Source organism: Balaenoptera physalus, assembly GCF_965194825.1.
Source record: "Balaenoptera physalus genome assembly, chromosome: 15".
Taxonomy (NCBI): Eukaryota; Metazoa; Chordata; class Mammalia; order Artiodactyla; family Balaenopteridae; genus Balaenoptera; species Balaenoptera physalus.
Genome location: NC_138894.1, coordinates 50,709,275 through 50,725,643, shown reverse-complemented (window position 1 = coordinate 50,725,643; position 16,369 = coordinate 50,709,275). Strand labels below are relative to the sequence as shown.

Genomic DNA, 16,369 nt, shown 5'->3' with positions numbered 1-16,369 from the left:
GCTTCAGGGTGGCCCTGTGTGAGGCCCAGACTGAAGCAAAAACAGCCACCCAAGGTTAGCTCTTTTCCCCGTGAAGTGTGGAAGTACAAGAGGGTGAGTTCTCACCAGAGAAGGGGTACACCCTCAGGTGCACCCACTTTCCAGGAGCAAAGCAAGTCCTGTGGCCAAGCACAATATCATCAAGAGAGGATAAACTCTGCCCCCCTCAGTGGGAGCTACTGCAAAGTTGCATGGCAGAGATGGTATGAATTATACAGGGAGGTTGTGAAGAATTATGAACAATGATTCAATCTACCTTAGGGGGGACGCAGCTGGACTTGACTTTTTAGGTAGTTCACTTGGGCAGTTCTGTGGAAACCAAATTCGAGACAGGTGATACTGAAGTCAGATGGACCCGTAAGGATGGTCAGGTGAGACCTAGTGAGAATCTGGGTTGGGCAATTAGTGAGCTGTGATGGAACAGTTAGTTCAAAACAACAAATGAGGTAAAACCATCAGGACCTAATGACTTACAGTCATTTTATGGCTGGTTTTGAGCTACCTCCATTTACTGTATACAGAGTCCACTGCTAAGGTTTGCATATGAAATTGTTAGTTGCCTATCCAATATTTGTTTTCTTATTTCTTATTAAAACAACTTTGATTTTACTTGTGGCATTGGTATGCTTAACTTAAAAAAATTACCTAGCTTCACTTGAAGCTGCGAGGTGGTCAGATGGCAAACCCGGGCTATTAGGATATAAATGAGATTCACTGGGTCATATTACCAGGAGAACTTTTGCCATTTGCTTCTACCTTCTTCCTGCCTCAAATGTAAATGGATGGCTGGAGCTCCATGTATAAGCAGACGCCCACAGTTCAAACTCTTGTTGTTCAAAGGTCAACAAGGGGGGGGGGACCGTGGGTCAATGTGATGAGGCCATCTGTTTGCTAACTGGTACTTATTGAGGTTAGGCTTCTACCTCCCAGAGAGATATATCATCCCTGATGATCTATCATCCTTGGATCCTTGGATCCAAGGATCATCATCGTTGATGATCACATTTCAAAGGGATGGCTCCCAGGTCCTTGAGAAAGAATTCCTGGGTGGTAAAACTGGTGAGAAGCTGGGAGATGATCGACAGCTCAAGGGTGCAGAGAAAGAATTTACAATGGAAAGTTTTCTAAAGTAAATGTTCTACGAAAAGGGAGGTCAGGGACCTTTGGTCAGGAAGACACCTGTCTGAAGTGTAGTCAAGCTGAGGGGAACCTGAAGGCCATCTAGGTCAGAGGGCAACACCACCTTGCAGGCTCTCCAGGAAGTCTGGTCTCAGAAGTCCTCAAGTGATCATTTCTTAACAGGTGGCAGCTTTATCAGGGGACACACACTGACCAGCTGGTAAGGGTCTCTGACTTAGATTCTCATCCTACTGGATGGAGATGATTGCCTCTGCACTCTGGTTTTCTGAAGCCCCCTGGGGGCAAATCCCTGCAGTTTTCTGACCCTGTCCCCATCCTGGAGAGGAGAGTATTCACCTAAGTGACATGCCAGGACCAAACACATCCAGTTCCTCAGGCAAAAAAACATGTTTTCAGCTCAGAGATGATTCCATGCGACTTCGTGTGTGAGTAGAACTGGGGATGGGGAAGAGGCTCTTGTAGCCCAAAGTTAGTACTCAGGGACATAGAGTACCCCTTCCAGAAATTACCATCATAAACAGCCGAGGCAGTAATACAGGGCAGCCTACGGCACAGAGGAAAATGAAAATCTCCTTGGCTGGCATTTCAGCTTGTCTAAGGGGCCGTGCTTTGCTCAGAGGGGAGATGACTGTGCTGACCTTAAAATCCAGGCTTCGGGAAGCAAGAGATGAAGGGTTTTGTTTTTCCCTTAATTAAGGCTTTGGTGTTTTTCAAACAAAAATATAAAAGATTCAGAACCTCCCCTTAAGCTTCTTCACAAAGTCGTTGATTTTTAGAAAAGATAAAGGCCTGGGGTGAGGGTAGGGGTGGACGGTCCCTAAAGAGTATTGCCCAGAAGCCTCTTTTTCCCCTTCTTAGAGTATAGGGGTTTTCTTAAACGTTCCTTCCCCAAAGCCCTCCCCCTTGCTTTTGCCATCGACCTCTTCTTCCATTCTCCAAAGTACAGTCAGAAGGTTACCCTTCAGGTCCTCCTACCCATCTTTCCTGAACCCCAATTTCTCAAAATACCAGTATCTTTCATTTTGCTCGCAGCTGTTTCCCCTGCCCGATGACGAGCCTGGCGTGCAGGGGGCGGAGGGAGCTGCTTCTGCCACACGGTGGCGCGCGCGAGCCTCCCAAAGACCGAGTGTCACAGCTTCTTATACTTCTCCCCCTTCCGCCCCCCACCCCCCACCCCGACCCGCGCCCAGGCGCTGAAGGAGCCGCGCCCCCGGCCTTGCCCGGCGGGACAGCGCACAGCGCGCTTCGGGATTCCAGCGGGCGGGTGAGCGGCTGCAGCAGCGTGCGGCCCGCCCCGGCTCCAGGCTCCTCCTCCTGCCGGTCCAGCCTTTAACCCACCCCGCCTCCCCCCACGCCTCCCCGGCTCGGCGCTGCAAATCCTAGGCTTCCCCCAGCAGCCTGGGAGCGGCGGCGGGCGCAGCAAAGGCGGCAGGAGGAGCGCCGCCGGCCGGCCGCGCCAGTCCCTCGGGCAGCGGCGGCGGCGGCGCTGGATTAGCTCCCGAGGTGCCGCGGAGCCCGGCGCTCCCCGGCGGGGCTAGGAGAGGAGAGAAGCGGGGGCTGCAGCTGGGCAAGGGGGAGGAAAGTGAGCGTTTGTGAGTGCGTGTGTGCCCGAGTGTGGGGGGCGACAGGCTCGAATTAGGGCGGCAGAGAGGGCAGGGGAACCGGGGTGGGGCCCCCTAGGGTCTCCCGCGGCGGCGCCAGCTTCCCGGCGCCCCTCACCATGGACTTGCGCGGAGTTGGGATGTGCCTTGGCCGCAGCGCGCGGGTGGCTGCCCGGCCCTGGGGGTGCGCGGGCGCGCGCACAGGGATGGCGAGGTAGGATGGCGGTCCAGCGCGACCCCTGCCGCCCCAACCCAGTGGCCCCCGGGCGGTGCAGCTGACTCGTTGGAGCGCACTGGGGTGTGGGCGGAGGCGGCCCAGCCGTGCCCGCGACTTCGGGAGTTGCTTTGCCTCTTCCACCCACTCGCACCTGCCACCTCGCGGATACCATGTCGAAGGCGGCCGGAGGTGCATCGGCGGCGGCGGCGGAAAGTTGTCCGCCAACCTCTGCCGGCCCGTCTGCGGCCACTGCCGTGGAGGACCTGTCCAAAGTGTCGGACGAGGAGCTGCTGCAGTGGAGCAAGGAGGAGCTGATCCGCTGCCTGCGGCGCGCGGAGGCGGAGAAGGTGAGCGCGATGCTGGACCACAGCAACCTCATCCGCGAGGTCAACCGCCGCCTGCAGCTACACCTCGGCGAGATCCGCGGGCTCAAGGTGAGCGCCGGGCCCGGCGGGGCGGGGAGCCGGGCGCCCTGGGGAGGTGGGGCCAGGCAAACTTTCCCTCCCTTCGTCAACAGGTGATCCTCCCCATTCTCCCTGTCAGCAGCCCCTGCTCCCCTTCCCCAGCCCTTTGGAAACTTTTCCAAACTTTGGAGACGTTTGGTTCCCTCCTCTTCCCCCTATGGGGCGCACTAGCGTCGAGCTCGCGGTCCTCCGTGGCCGGAGGAGCGAGCGCCAAGGACGCTGAAAGGCTGGGAGGGGAGCGATGGGTACGCGGAACCTTAAATTTCCCAGGAAGCCTGGAAAATCAGTGCTTTGAGGAGCTGGGTTACGGCTAGGCAGGGGAAAAAACGAGAGAAGGAGCGAGTCCAGAGCACCTTTGCCCTTGGGGATCGGGGATACGATATGGCTGCTCTGGCGCCACGACTTCTCCGTGGGGCAGAGGGTGAGGAAAGGGCGCCGATGCAGGGGAGAGAGGCTGGCGGGGCGCCCAGGGTGAAGCCGCGGCGCCACGCTCGGAACTGGGCTATGTCGCATGGTGCAGAGGAGCTTACCTCTTCCTTCACGTTCTACCTGCTCCGATGCTTTCCTTTTCCTCGAGTTCGGCTGGCGTCGTCTGGCGTCGCCTGGGGTGGCCTGACCACCCCATTTACCCCCAATTTGATTATAATTTCGTCTAGCTAGGGGGGGAAGGGCAGAGGGACTCAGTTTAGGAAACACAGGGTTTTGGAAGTGGACCCTAAGTGCCATCCAGGCATGCTTTCCTTTGGAGCCAGTCCTCCCTCTTTGCTATTAGGGGAAGGAAAAGAACAAAAGAAAAACAAAACAATAAAACCCCAACCCCCCCACCAACTTTCTTTTCTCCTTGGAGCGTTCTGAGTGTGCCAGCAAGGTGCCAGCCCGGCTGTCTGCAGCAGATGGGTGGCGGGGAACCGCCCTGCCCGAGTGTACCACAAACTTCCTCTCCTTACTGCTTGCGCTGGTGCCTCCTGGTATGCCTTCCTCTCATTGTTCTTCTTTTGTTTATAGGAAGCCAGACACAAACGAAATCGCTGCAGGGACCTCGGGGAGCAAATTCCTGCAGGCACATGCTGTTCTTGTCCCCTTTCCACTCCCACCCCACTTCTCAGGCAGTAGACACTTTCTTAATTGCCTCAGCGGCTCCAGCCCTCGGATTCTCGGGCAAAGGGGAGTGGGAGGGGGAGAACTGCTAGATGCTCACCTGGGTGCTGGGCCCAGTCAGTGCGGGTGGAGAAGGCCCTCCCCTGAGGCTCCAGTTGACTGTCATATACAGTCCCTAGAGTGGATGCAGTTAGGAGGATCTCTCAGAAAAATCCCAAGCCTTACTCTCTCCTTTGGCTTAATTCGTTACTAATGGACTATTAAGTACCAGACTCTTGGATTAGAGGCAGGACGGTGTAGGGGGAAGATCATCTCAGAGGTGGGTCTGCATCTAGAATCCTCATTTGGCCAGGAGGGTGAGCTTGGGTAATTTCTCAGAGCCTTATTTTACTCATCAATAAAATGCAAGTCATAATAACCACCTCCTAGGGGGGTGTGACAATAAATTATGATAATTTAGGTGAAGGTTTAATTCTGGACTTGACTACAAAAAATGGTAGTCACTGTCATCAGGAGATGATGCGTAAGTGTACGGAAAGCCATGCATCTCCTGGAGCTGGGTTTCCGTGGCAAAGCTGGACACAAGTATAGTTCGTAACCCTCCAATTTAATCTTCTTTCATGGCTTGAACTATAATGCAACTTGGAAGAGTTTGTAATTAATTAATTTCCTAGAGATTTTGATAGTATGGAGCATTGACATAGAGCTTAGAAATACTTGGAAGTTCTTTTAGGTTGTGTGGATTGCCTGTGGGGGTCTGTGTGTGAGTGGTGTAGGGGAGGGGAGGACCGGGTCTTCACTCCAGTAACCTCATTTAGCGAAGTACCTATCAGGCCAGTTAAGAGCGGTTACACCTCAAGTAGGAGTCTCCGTGTGGTCTAGATTCGTGACCTGGCATTAAAAGACTGTCTAGTCCACCTCCTTATCAAGTTCAGAAATGATGGGGATTGGTTAGTTTCTGATGCAGCCCCTACTCCTCATTCCCATCATCCTGGGGCAGCCACGTGGTGGCCCCTCCTAAGCCTCTGGCCCACTCTGAGGGGCCAGCCTTCTTCCTTCCCGTCCTCATCTCGGCTCCGAGCTTCCCTAGACACCATAGTGATCCATAAATGCAGTTGACTGAATAAGTGATAGTACATTTTATATTTTTTATTAATTTTTATTAGGGTATTGTTGCTTTTCAATGTTGTGTTAGTTTCTACTGCACAGCAAAATGGATCAGCCATGCGTATACATATGTCCCCTCCCTTTTGGATTTCCTTCCCATTTAGGACACCACAGTGCATTAGGTAGAGTTTCCTGTGCTTATACAGTATGTTCCCATCAGTTGTCTATTTTATATATAGTATCAATAGTGAGACTTAGAGAACAAATGTATGGATACCAAGGGGGAAAAGGAAAGGGGTGGGGTGGGAGGAAATGGAAGATAACGATAGTACATTTTAAATTTATTTTCATTTAATTGGAAGGAAGGGATTCTTCTTTTTTTTTTTGCCTCTGTTGGTTTGGGACTCTCAGCTGAAGACTGTAAATTTAGGGTAATTAAGGCCATAACACTTTTCTTTCTTACGCCTCTTTCTGTGAGCTGCCTTTGAAATTGCATCTAAATATTTTCAAGGCTTCTAGGTGGTACTGTGGCTGTAGACATTGGGGGATGGGAGCATCGTTCTCTTCCTTTGAGGGGAATTGGGGGCAATTGAATCTCTATAGATTTTTTATCTGCAGCACATTAATTTTCTTCCTTGCTCCCCAACACACCAATTCCCCATCCTGCAATGATGGAAAAATAACAAATTAAAACAATTCTTTAACCACAGTTGTAGTACTTGAGACTCTTATGTATGAAATTTGGGATGATATGAATTTCGGGTGATTATGGATTTAATCTTTTAAAAACCCCCTTTAGACAGATGGGTAACATCTGGTAGCCTGCTGCAATGTTAAAAAGACACTATTTTGAAAAAGACGGCCCAAGTCTTAAAGTGACAGATTTGAAAAAACTAGCTCACAAGGTTATTATCAAGATGGTTGCTTAGCTGTTCATTAGAAGGCAGAGGAAATAGCTCAGAATTGGAGAGTAAATAATATTTGCAAGAATAATAACGGAAAAAAAGGAGCTGTGATAAAGAAAACTGAATGGGCCAATACACGCCCCTTCTACCCCAACTACAGTTCTGAGAAGTACAGTTGACACTTGAACAACGCAGGTTTGAACTGCACAGGTCCACTTTTACAGGGATATTTTCACTACTAAATACTGCAGTGCTACTCTCCGCTGTTGGTTGAATCCATGATTGTGGATCTGGTGTATGGAGGACCGACTATAAGTTACATGGCTTTTCAACTTGGCCAAGTGTCAGCACCCCTAACCCCAGTTTGCTCAGGGGTCAACTGTATATATTTCTCTCCATTTGGGAAGGAGCCCATGGTGGCACAAGTCCTATTTACTTCCCAGTTCTGGAGAAAACAGGAATAGTTGCAGGATACCCAAAGGGGAATATTTTCACACGGAAATTCAGTTAGATGAAGAAGAACATGATGAACTTTCTATGAAATGGGAGGATTAAGGTAAATGTGGAAGAATCTTTGAAGCTGAGCATGATTTTTCTTTTAACATCTTTATTGGAGTATAATTGCTTTACAATGGTGTGTTAGTTTCTGCTGTATAACAAAGTGAATCAGCTATATATATAACGTATATCCCCATATCCCCTCCCTCTTGCATCTCCCTCCCACCCTCCCTATCCCACACCTCTAGGTGGACACAAAGCGCCAAGCTGATCTCCCTGTGCCATGCAGCTGCTTCCCACTAGCTATCTATTTTACATTTGGTAGTGTATATATGTCCATGTCACTCTCTCACTTCGTCCCAGCTTACCCTTCCCCCTCCCCGTGTCCTCAAGTCCATTCTCTACATCTGCATCTTTATTCCTGTCCTGCCCTTAGGTTCTTCAGAACCTTTTTTTTTTTTTAATTCCATATATATGTGTTAGCATACAGTATTTGTTTTTCTCTTTCTGACTTACTTCACTCTGTATGACAGATTCTAGGTCCATTCACCTCACTACAAATAACTCAATTTCATTTCTTTTTATGGCTGAGTAATATTCCATTGTATATATGTGCCACATCTTCTTTATCCATTCATCTGTCGATGGACACTTAGGTTGCTTCCATGTCCTGGCTTTGTGCTGCAGTGAACATTGTGGTACATGACTCTTTTTAAATTATGGTTTTCTCAGGGTATATGCCCAGTAGTGGGATTGCTGGGTCATATGTTAGTTACATTTTTAGTTTTTTAAGGAACCTCCTTACTGTTCTCCATAGTGGCTGTATCAATTGACATTCCCACCAACAGTGCAAGAGGGTTCCCTTTTCTCCACACCCTCTCCAGCATTTATTGTTTGTAGATATTTTGATGATGGCCATTCTGACTGGTGTGAGGTGATACCTCATTGTAGTTTTGATTTGCATTTCTCTAATGATTAGTGATGTTGAGTATCCTTTCATGTGTTTGTTGGCAATCTGTATATCTTCTTTGGAGAAATGTCTATGTAGGTCTTCTGCCCATTTTTGGATTGGGTTGTTTGTTTTTTTGATATTGAGCTGCATGAGCTGTGAAGCTGAGAATGACTAATTTTGTTTAGCATTATTTTCTCGGAATATCCACAGCTTCTGATTTCCCATAAAGCACCAGTGTCAAGGGATAATTTATTCTCTTATTACTACAGACTCCGACACAGCAGGGCTAGCTGAAAACAATAATAAGAAATCTTTTCTCAGTAGCTAGAGCTGTACCCTGTTTTGGCCGTATACCTAGTGCTTTAAAGGGCTGGTCAGTCCATAAACACATATTAAGCATTCACTGTATGCAACACACCAAGTCAAGTGTGTCAGATATGCAAAGAAAGACATTGGAATGGACTCTTCCCTCCAGAAGCTAAGGTATCTACATTAGAAAAGAAAGAAAGAGATGCCCAAGGAGTGCTCTCGGGAGTGTGTGTTACGGGCATTGAGCAGTGAGTGGGATAGTTACTTTAGTCATTCATTCAAGCCTGGCGCTGCTGCACACCAGATGCTGTTCTAGGGCTGGTGGAGTCCTATCAGAGCAATCTGTCCTCTGAGGCATGTCCATAGAAGGCAGAAGATAGTATTTTCTAGCTGGAAAGTTAGACCTAATCAGGGTTCATAATTAGCTGGTTCACAATTAGAGGGAGCTAAAGGTAGAAAGGCAGGAAGAAAGCCTTGTAGGCCTGGCCCAAGGGTTTATTCATTTTCCTTGGCGAAGGGGAGGCGATGGGGGCTTAGGGGCAGGAGAGACACTACCTGCAGGGAGAGTGTTTGAAGATCAGTCTGGCCAGAGAGAGCTTGGATTGGAGTGAGCGAGGGAAGTTAGGGGCTGGGGTAGACCAAGGCAGGGAGGCCCGCCAGAGGCTTTTGGAAACAGCCGGGTCTGAGGTCAGAGATTGGCACTGAGAAGCAAAAGGACTAGATGGGCATTAGACACAAGGAAACAGAGTCGTTGGTGATGCTAAGAGTTAGAACTGAGTTGAAAACTAAGCTGCACAGAGCCTCTTTCTCCTCAGGCCTCATGACTGCCAGGAGATGCCAGGCATGGTTGGCAGATGTTTTATGGTTTATTTCCTAGTCAATATCAGGGGGAAGTGTTGCAATTAACCTGAGTTTGAGAGAATTAAGTCCCCTCTCTGAGTACCTCTAGGTCTGGATTGGATGACAGTCACAAGACCAGAGATTTTCAGGCTTTGTGAAGTAGGGGAAATCTTAGGTAGCTGTCCCCTTTTCACCCCCCACCAAACTATGGTGCTTCAAGAAACAGTTACCCCCTTTACTATATGTGTGAATGGAGACTAAGTGGGGATTTCACGGTTAATTCTGAATTCCTTGGTTTCAGGTATCTACAGTAGGGGTGCTGCGTTCTGGATGCACAGAGGTGAACAGAAGAGACGGGTCTCCATTCTCATGACCCTGGTCTAGTGAGGATGGAGACTTGACTGATAGTCACACTCAACCATTTGTGATTAGAAGTTGTAATGCAACAGAGGGGAAGTTGAAGCGCTCCTCGCAGAGCATAGAAGGGGACGTCCTTTAGATTAGCGGTCAGGGATGGCTTCTATGGGGAAGTGCCGTAAAGTGAGAAACAAAGATCGTGTAGAGGCTGCGGGAAGCATTCCGAGTGAAAGAGGGGAAGGGCTTGTCCCTTGGGCCCTAAGACCAGGCCAGCATGGGTGGGGCTCTGTGCGTGATGGGGAGGGATGGTCTCACCTTGTCCACTGCCACCATGGCTAGCAGCCACCATCATCTCCCTCTACCTGGACTAACCTTGTAGCCTCCTACCTGGTCTTCCAGCTTCCACCTTATCCTGTCTCTCTCTCTTCCAGTCACCCCCCGCCTTCCATCCCCCAGCAGTCTATTTTCTGCACAGAATGATGGTGCAGAATGAATCACATCATGTCAGTCCTCTATCCTCAGCTTGCCAACAATCCAAAGTCTTCCTGTGGCTGGCAAGGCCTTCATGTCGCTGATGAGGCCCACATTATCTACCTAGCCCTGGTGCCCACCCACTTGCACCTCACCTCCCAGACCTCCTTCCCAGCTCTGACCCCCCTTGCTCACTCTACTTTAGGCCCACTGGCCTTGCTGCAACTTGAGCCACATTTGTCTCGGGGCTTTTACACTTGCCTTTCTGTCTGCCTGGGATCATCTTCCAGCAAATGTTTGTGCCTTTATTTCACCCAGGTCTTTGCTCAAATGTTTTCTTTCTCTGCAGAGGTGCCTTCTCTTAAAAGATAGTATTTTTTAGCCTGCTTTAGTCTTTTTCCCAGCACTTTTCACTCTATGACATTATGTTCTATACTTGCTTTTTGCTAGTCTTCCCCACCAGAATGAAAGCCATAGGATGTCAAGGGCTTTGCTGTGTCCACTGATCTATCCCTAGCACCTGGACAGGTACCTGGCACATAATAGATGCTTACTAAATATTCATGAATGAATCACCATTCATGCTGGAGAAGTAGGCCAGTTAAGAGGATTGGGGGCCTTTTGAGACTTAAAGGATTTTGCACTTTATCCTAAGGGCAGTGAGACCCTTTTAAGGGTTTGAAGCATGGGTGTGACAAGGTAAATTTCAGAGGTAGAGTTCAGGAGACGTGTTTGGCTCGGAACTGGGAGGTGAGGGAGAAGGAGGTGCCAGGCATAACCGCAGGTTCTTATAAAGGGCAACAGGATGGGTGGAGGTGGCATTTGCTGAGAGATACGATTTGCGGGGAGGGAGGGAGTTTGAATATCTCACAAGAACCTGAGTTCCAAGTGAGATGCCTGGGAGCCGTGCAGGGAGGACGGCAAGTCGGGGTTGGATGGGCAGGACTGAAACGCCGCCAGAGGACAGTTACGCAGCTCCCTCATGCAGGGGTTGGGGCTGCTTCTCCGGGTCGTGGGCTGAACACCCAGGCAGTGTTTGTTGTTTGCACTGACGAAAGGCCTGTTGCCTCAGAGCTCGTAAGCCTTTCACAGATCACAAGCAGCCATCTTTCTTCCTTGAAGGCGGGGCAGGGAGCCTACCGATTTCCTGTTAGTGAACTGGCTGCTCCCTAAAGACTGACTGGATGACCTTGGACAGGTGAAGCTTTGCGAGGTCCAGTTTCCCCGTCTGTAAAAGAACCATAATATCCCCTGAGGGTTTGGTGAGAAGTAGATGAGATAATGCAAGTAAAGCATGGGGCAGGGAGCAGAATCAATACCCATTATTGTTAGCTTTTTTTGGACAGCTACACATCTTTAGCTTCCTCTCACCTTCTCCCTCCCTCCCCTAGCCTCACAGAGAACTCACCCATTCCAGGCTCCCTGGCTCCCAGAAGTCTGAGCCTGGTGTCGCCTCCCATGCGTCCCTGGCTTGAATGGCTGTGTGTCTCTTTTCAGGATATTAACCAGAAACTCCAGGAGGACAACCAGGAACTGAGGGACCTCTGCTGTTTCCTGGATGACGACCGGCAGAAGGGCAAGAGGGTGTCCCGGGAGTGGCAGAGGCTGGGCCGCTACACGGCGGGGGTGATGCACAAGGAGGTGGCCTTATACCTGCAGAAGCTGAAGGAGCTGGAGGTGAAGCAGGAGGAGGTGGTGAAGGAGAACATGGAGCTCAAGGAGCTCTGCGTGCTGCTGGACGAGGAGAAGGGCGTGGGCTGCGCGGGCAGCCGCTGCTCCATCGACAGCCAGGCCAGCCTCTGCCAGCTCGCCGCCACCACGGCGCCCTACGTGCGGGACGTGGGCGACGGCAGCAGCACCTCCAGCACGGGCAGCACCGACAGCCCGGACCACAAGCATCACGCGAGCGGCGGCAGCCCGGAGCACCTGCAGAAGGCCCGGGCCGAGGGCAGCCCGGAGCACTCCAAGCGCAGGAGCGCCAGCCCTGAGCACCTGCAGAAGCGCAGGGCCTCTGCGAGCCCAGATCACCCCAAAGCCCTCAAAGGACCCAGCCCCGAGCACCACAAACCCTTGTGCAAGGGCAGCCCCGAGCAGCAAAGGCACCCGCAAGCGGGGAGCAGCCCCGAAGCGCTGCCCAAGCACGTGCTGAGCGGGAGCCCGGAGCACCTACAGAAGCACAGGCCCGGGGGCAGCCCCGAGCACGCCAGGCACAGCGGAGGGAGCCCCGAGCATCTTCAGAAACACGCCCTCGGCGGGAGCCTGGAGCAGCTACCCAGAGCCCGGGGCACCAGCCCGGAGCACCTCAAACAGCATTACGGGGGGAGCCCCGATCACAAACACGTGGGCGGAGGCGGCGGAGGCGGCGGCGGCGGCGGTGGCGGCGGAGGCGGCAGCGGCGGTGGCAGCAGGGAGGGCACCCTCCGAAGGCAGGCGCAAGAGGATCTGTCACCCCATCACCGGAACGTCTACAGTGGCATGAACGGTGGGTCAGTACGTGCTGCGGAACTGCTTTGCTGGGGCCACTGGGTAGAGAGTTATGAATGATGCAGGGCTTTGCGGCCACGTTAGAAACTGCAGGCGCTGGCGCGGAGGCGGGTTGGGGAGAGGAACACACGTTTGCCCCCAAACCATGATGTGTGTTTCTCCCCCTCCATTTGTTCTAGTTTATGCAGTTACCAGGTAGCCTGGAGAATACTGGGGAGGAGGGGGCAGGGGAAGGAGAGGAACGATAATTCCGTGGGACCCTGAGTAGTCAGGGTGAGATCTGTGGGCATTGAAGATAAAAATAGAACCAATCTAAGATTTCTCTATCTTGAACATTTTCCTGGTTGTGTGCAGTTTCCTGCAAGGGCTCTCTTGGAACAGGTGACCAAAGGTTTTTGAGTCCAGCTAACAGCTTATGTGCAGAAAGAAATGAGTATTTATTATGAAAAACAATAACATTAAAAAAGAACTAGGGTGTCCTTAAACAGGCTTGATGCTGGGTTGCCTGAATGCCTATAAATATGCCTTACTTTTCCTTGAGGATGTTTTCCATTGTGTTGGGGGCCTTAGCATGAATCTGTGACTTTCCTTTGCATCTGAAATGCATCAGATGACTTCTTTCCCTTTTTTTAGATATCTTTATTGGAGTATAATTGCTTTACAATGGTGTGTTAGTTTCTGCTGTATAACAAAGTGAACCAGCTATATGTATACATATATCCCCATATCCCCTCCCTCTTGCGTCTCCCTCCCACCCTCCCTATCCCACCCCTCTAGGTGGTCACAAAGCACCAAGCTGATCTCCCTGTGCGCTATGTAGCTGCTTCCCACTAGCTATCTATTTTACATTTGGTAGTGTATATATGTCAATGCTTGAGTAGCATGCTTTTTTACATGGCGAGTCATCTTTCTGGTTGTTTAAATATTCCCCTTTAAAATGTACAGATGTGTTTGGACACTCTTTTGGTTTCCAAAGTGCAACATCCACTGCATTGGCTGAGGCAGCTCTAAACCGTTTGGAAGAGGTTTACTTTTCTGCATCTTTGTTATGAAACCACTTGAAACTCAAGAGAGGAAAAAAAAAACTTAAAAGAATTGTGAGGGTTTTTTTTTAATGTTATCTGTGGCTGAGTTAGAACTCAAACGATTGGTTTTATGAAGTGGGGTTTCTGCATCCAAAATATCTGAGATTTTCCACTTTATTTGAAAGCTGCTCCAGAGGCTATGCACAGTCAGCTCTGAGCAGTGGTGGAGGCCGCCAATTTTAGCAGTGACACGAAGGGGTAAATTTTCAATATTGTAGTTGGGGATTTACCTGTTGGATTCCATTTCATCCTAATCCTTTTCTCGTAGTGCTGAAAACTGACTCCTGAAGCTTGGCTTCTAATACATCCAATGTTTTAAGCACAGATGGAACTAGAAAGTAATGGGAAAGATCGGACGCTGTTGCTTTCTCTGTTACATGCTGGGAGGTGAAAGCTGGGAGAAGCCAATTCACCTGTTGTATTGAAGCCACCTGGGTGGCTGGGGCTTTTACTTTGTTTATTGCACCCCTCCCTCACTCTTTCCAGGAGATGCTGCCCTGATTGCTGTGGGCAGCCTCAGCTGTGCAGTTCTCACAAGAGATGAAAGTCATTTAAAAAGATATTTTGGTTGTGTTACTATCACAAGATGTGTCATCGGCCATGAAACTTGTCTTCAGGGGGGAATGTGTTAACGGGAAGGTAAAGTTAATGACTTTTCCATTTCTTGATTCCTTTTTAACGAGATTGAGAAGTAAATGTGTGCACTATTTTGAGGAAACTTTTTATCTTGAACCAAAATAAAGATTACTTAAGGGCAGGTGGTTCACTTACAAAACGGTTCTTCTCCTTACAAAAAGGCTTATTTAAATAAAGAACTTCTCTGATGTGTGATTTAACTTATAAGAAGGGATTTTAGGTGCAATTTTTAAGCAATTCTTTGTATAAAGTAAGGTCTATCTCTAGATAGGGATGGCGTTAATCATTGAATCTTATTGCCTGGGTTCAGATAAATTTCGTGGTCAGGCAAATGGTTTTTTTAAATTTAACAATTTTGTTCAGTTAGAAATTTGATGTAACATAGACGCATTATGTAGAATGACACTGTAGTTTAATTCTTGTGTTTACTTCGGGTTTTCTCATTCTTAAGTGACGGATCTTCTGACAGTTGATATCCTCACCAAAGTGTGTTTGTAGTCCGTTTGCATTGCATTTTTATTTCAATAATTAATTGGAAAATGAAGAGGCGCGAAGAGATGTTTATGGATCGTCAGCCTATAAGCTTGGGCACTGGTAGCTTGTATCTATCCTGCTGTTACAAATTAATTTTTGATACGGATAGTGAGACGTGGCTTTTTCATATTTTTAAATCCCCACACACTTTGGTTGAATTATTGTCTTATAAACAGATAGGACCCAGCAGCAAGGTAGATCCCAAACTGCAAATCTGCTGAGTCATTTACGGACTCCTTCTGTGTGGGGTTGGTGTGAGAGGTGAGTGTTTTGGATGAGCCCTTGAATGTTTCTGCGTTAACAAGAAGCAGGTGAAAGTTGTGAGGCGTTGTCTTGTGCGTTTTGGGAGGTGTAACAGCATCCCGGGCTCTACCCATAAGCAACCCCCAGTTGTGACAATTAAACATGTCTCCAGATGCTACCAAATGTTCCTGGGGTTGGGAGTGGGCAAAATTGACTCTGATTCAAAATCACTGCTCTAGAGCAGTGTTTTTCAGTTTGGCTGCAGGCTAAAATCACTGGGCTGACTTTGAAAAAACACTGGTGCCTGGATCCCACACTCAGATGCACATTGAATTGGTCTGGCACTGGGCCTGGGCACGTTGTTAAAAGAACCCTTCAGGTGATTCTAATGAGCAGACCAGGTGGAAACCATTGGCCGAGGTTCGTGGTTGTTGGATAAAATGGGCTGGTGTGAGTGAAGCTCTCAAACACCCAAGCTGCCTGGGAAGAAGAAAGTTCTTCCTTTCCTTTGCTGAACTCCAGGACTGAGAAAGACTGACACCAGCAGGTACTGGAAAACCTCACCCCTCGCAACCCCAGACCAAGGCTATCTGATAATGTACTTCTTCAGGGGTATGGGTTGCAAATTTGAGTTTTTGGTGGGTGGGATTTTTAGGTTAATTCGGGGAAACTCTGGCATATGAGTCATTTAAGACTACCTTTTCAAGCCTTCACATCCCGATGGACAAAGAAGCACAGGAGTTTCTAACCTATTTCCAGTGGATGCTCACGGTGCATGTAGATCACGCGGCACCTGCAATCCTAACGAATATTTCCCACAAGAGAACCAGCATTTCAAATCTCTCAGTTTACAGGTTTTACCTTGAGTTTTAAGACGGCTTGTTATGCTCTGTTAATGAGTAAATGAAAGACGCTGATAACACAAAAATGGCCTTGTCTGCTAGGGGTGAGATAACCTATGTGTGGAAGAGCCCAGCAGAGTTTCTCTGAAGCAAGGCTGTCTGTGAATTAAGTAGTCGTGCACTACGGCGTGAGTGATTGCTCTCATAAAACTTTTATTTTGCTTAGAGAAAGTCAGACCATCACTTATGAATGAATTTGGAGAATAGAAATTGAATGTCTCTTGGGAGAAAAATGTCAGCAGTTAACAGTTATAGAAATACTACAGAACTGATTTTAACTGAGGTCCTCTGAGTATATTTTCTGTTGTGTGAGCTGACACGTAGATGGTTAAAGAACTAGATAATAGTTTTTGGTCTTCAAGCTTCAGTATGGTAATTTGGTAGCCTTATATTCACTTTGATAGGACATCAATTTTAAGGCGTTTTGGAAAAAACAATCGTTTGTACTATACCTGTTTGTGCAAAGCATGTTGCATTCATCATAAGA

At 49.0% G+C, this 16,369-nt stretch overlaps 1 protein-coding gene across 5 annotated transcripts in view; it reads left to right on the top strand.

Moving 5' to 3' along the window:
- Window positions 1-2,556: 2,556 nt before the first annotated feature.
- Window positions 2,557-16,369, top strand: part of CCDC85A (coiled-coil domain containing 85A) — a 196,896-nt gene continuing 183,083 nt past the window's right edge. For 4 of the 5 annotated variants that reach the window (XM_082426277.1, XM_082426276.1, XM_082426274.1 and 1 more), the window contains exons 1-2: window positions 2,557-3,431; window positions 11,496-12,480. In XM_082426277.1, the coding sequence (XP_082282403.1) occupies window positions 3,168-3,431; window positions 11,496-12,480 (1,249 nt within the window). In that variant the 5' untranslated portion in view covers window positions 2,557-3,167. Of the gene's footprint in view, window positions 3,432-11,495; window positions 12,485-16,369 lie in introns of all 5 variants that reach the window. The other variant, XM_082426275.1, reaches the window with a different exon arrangement.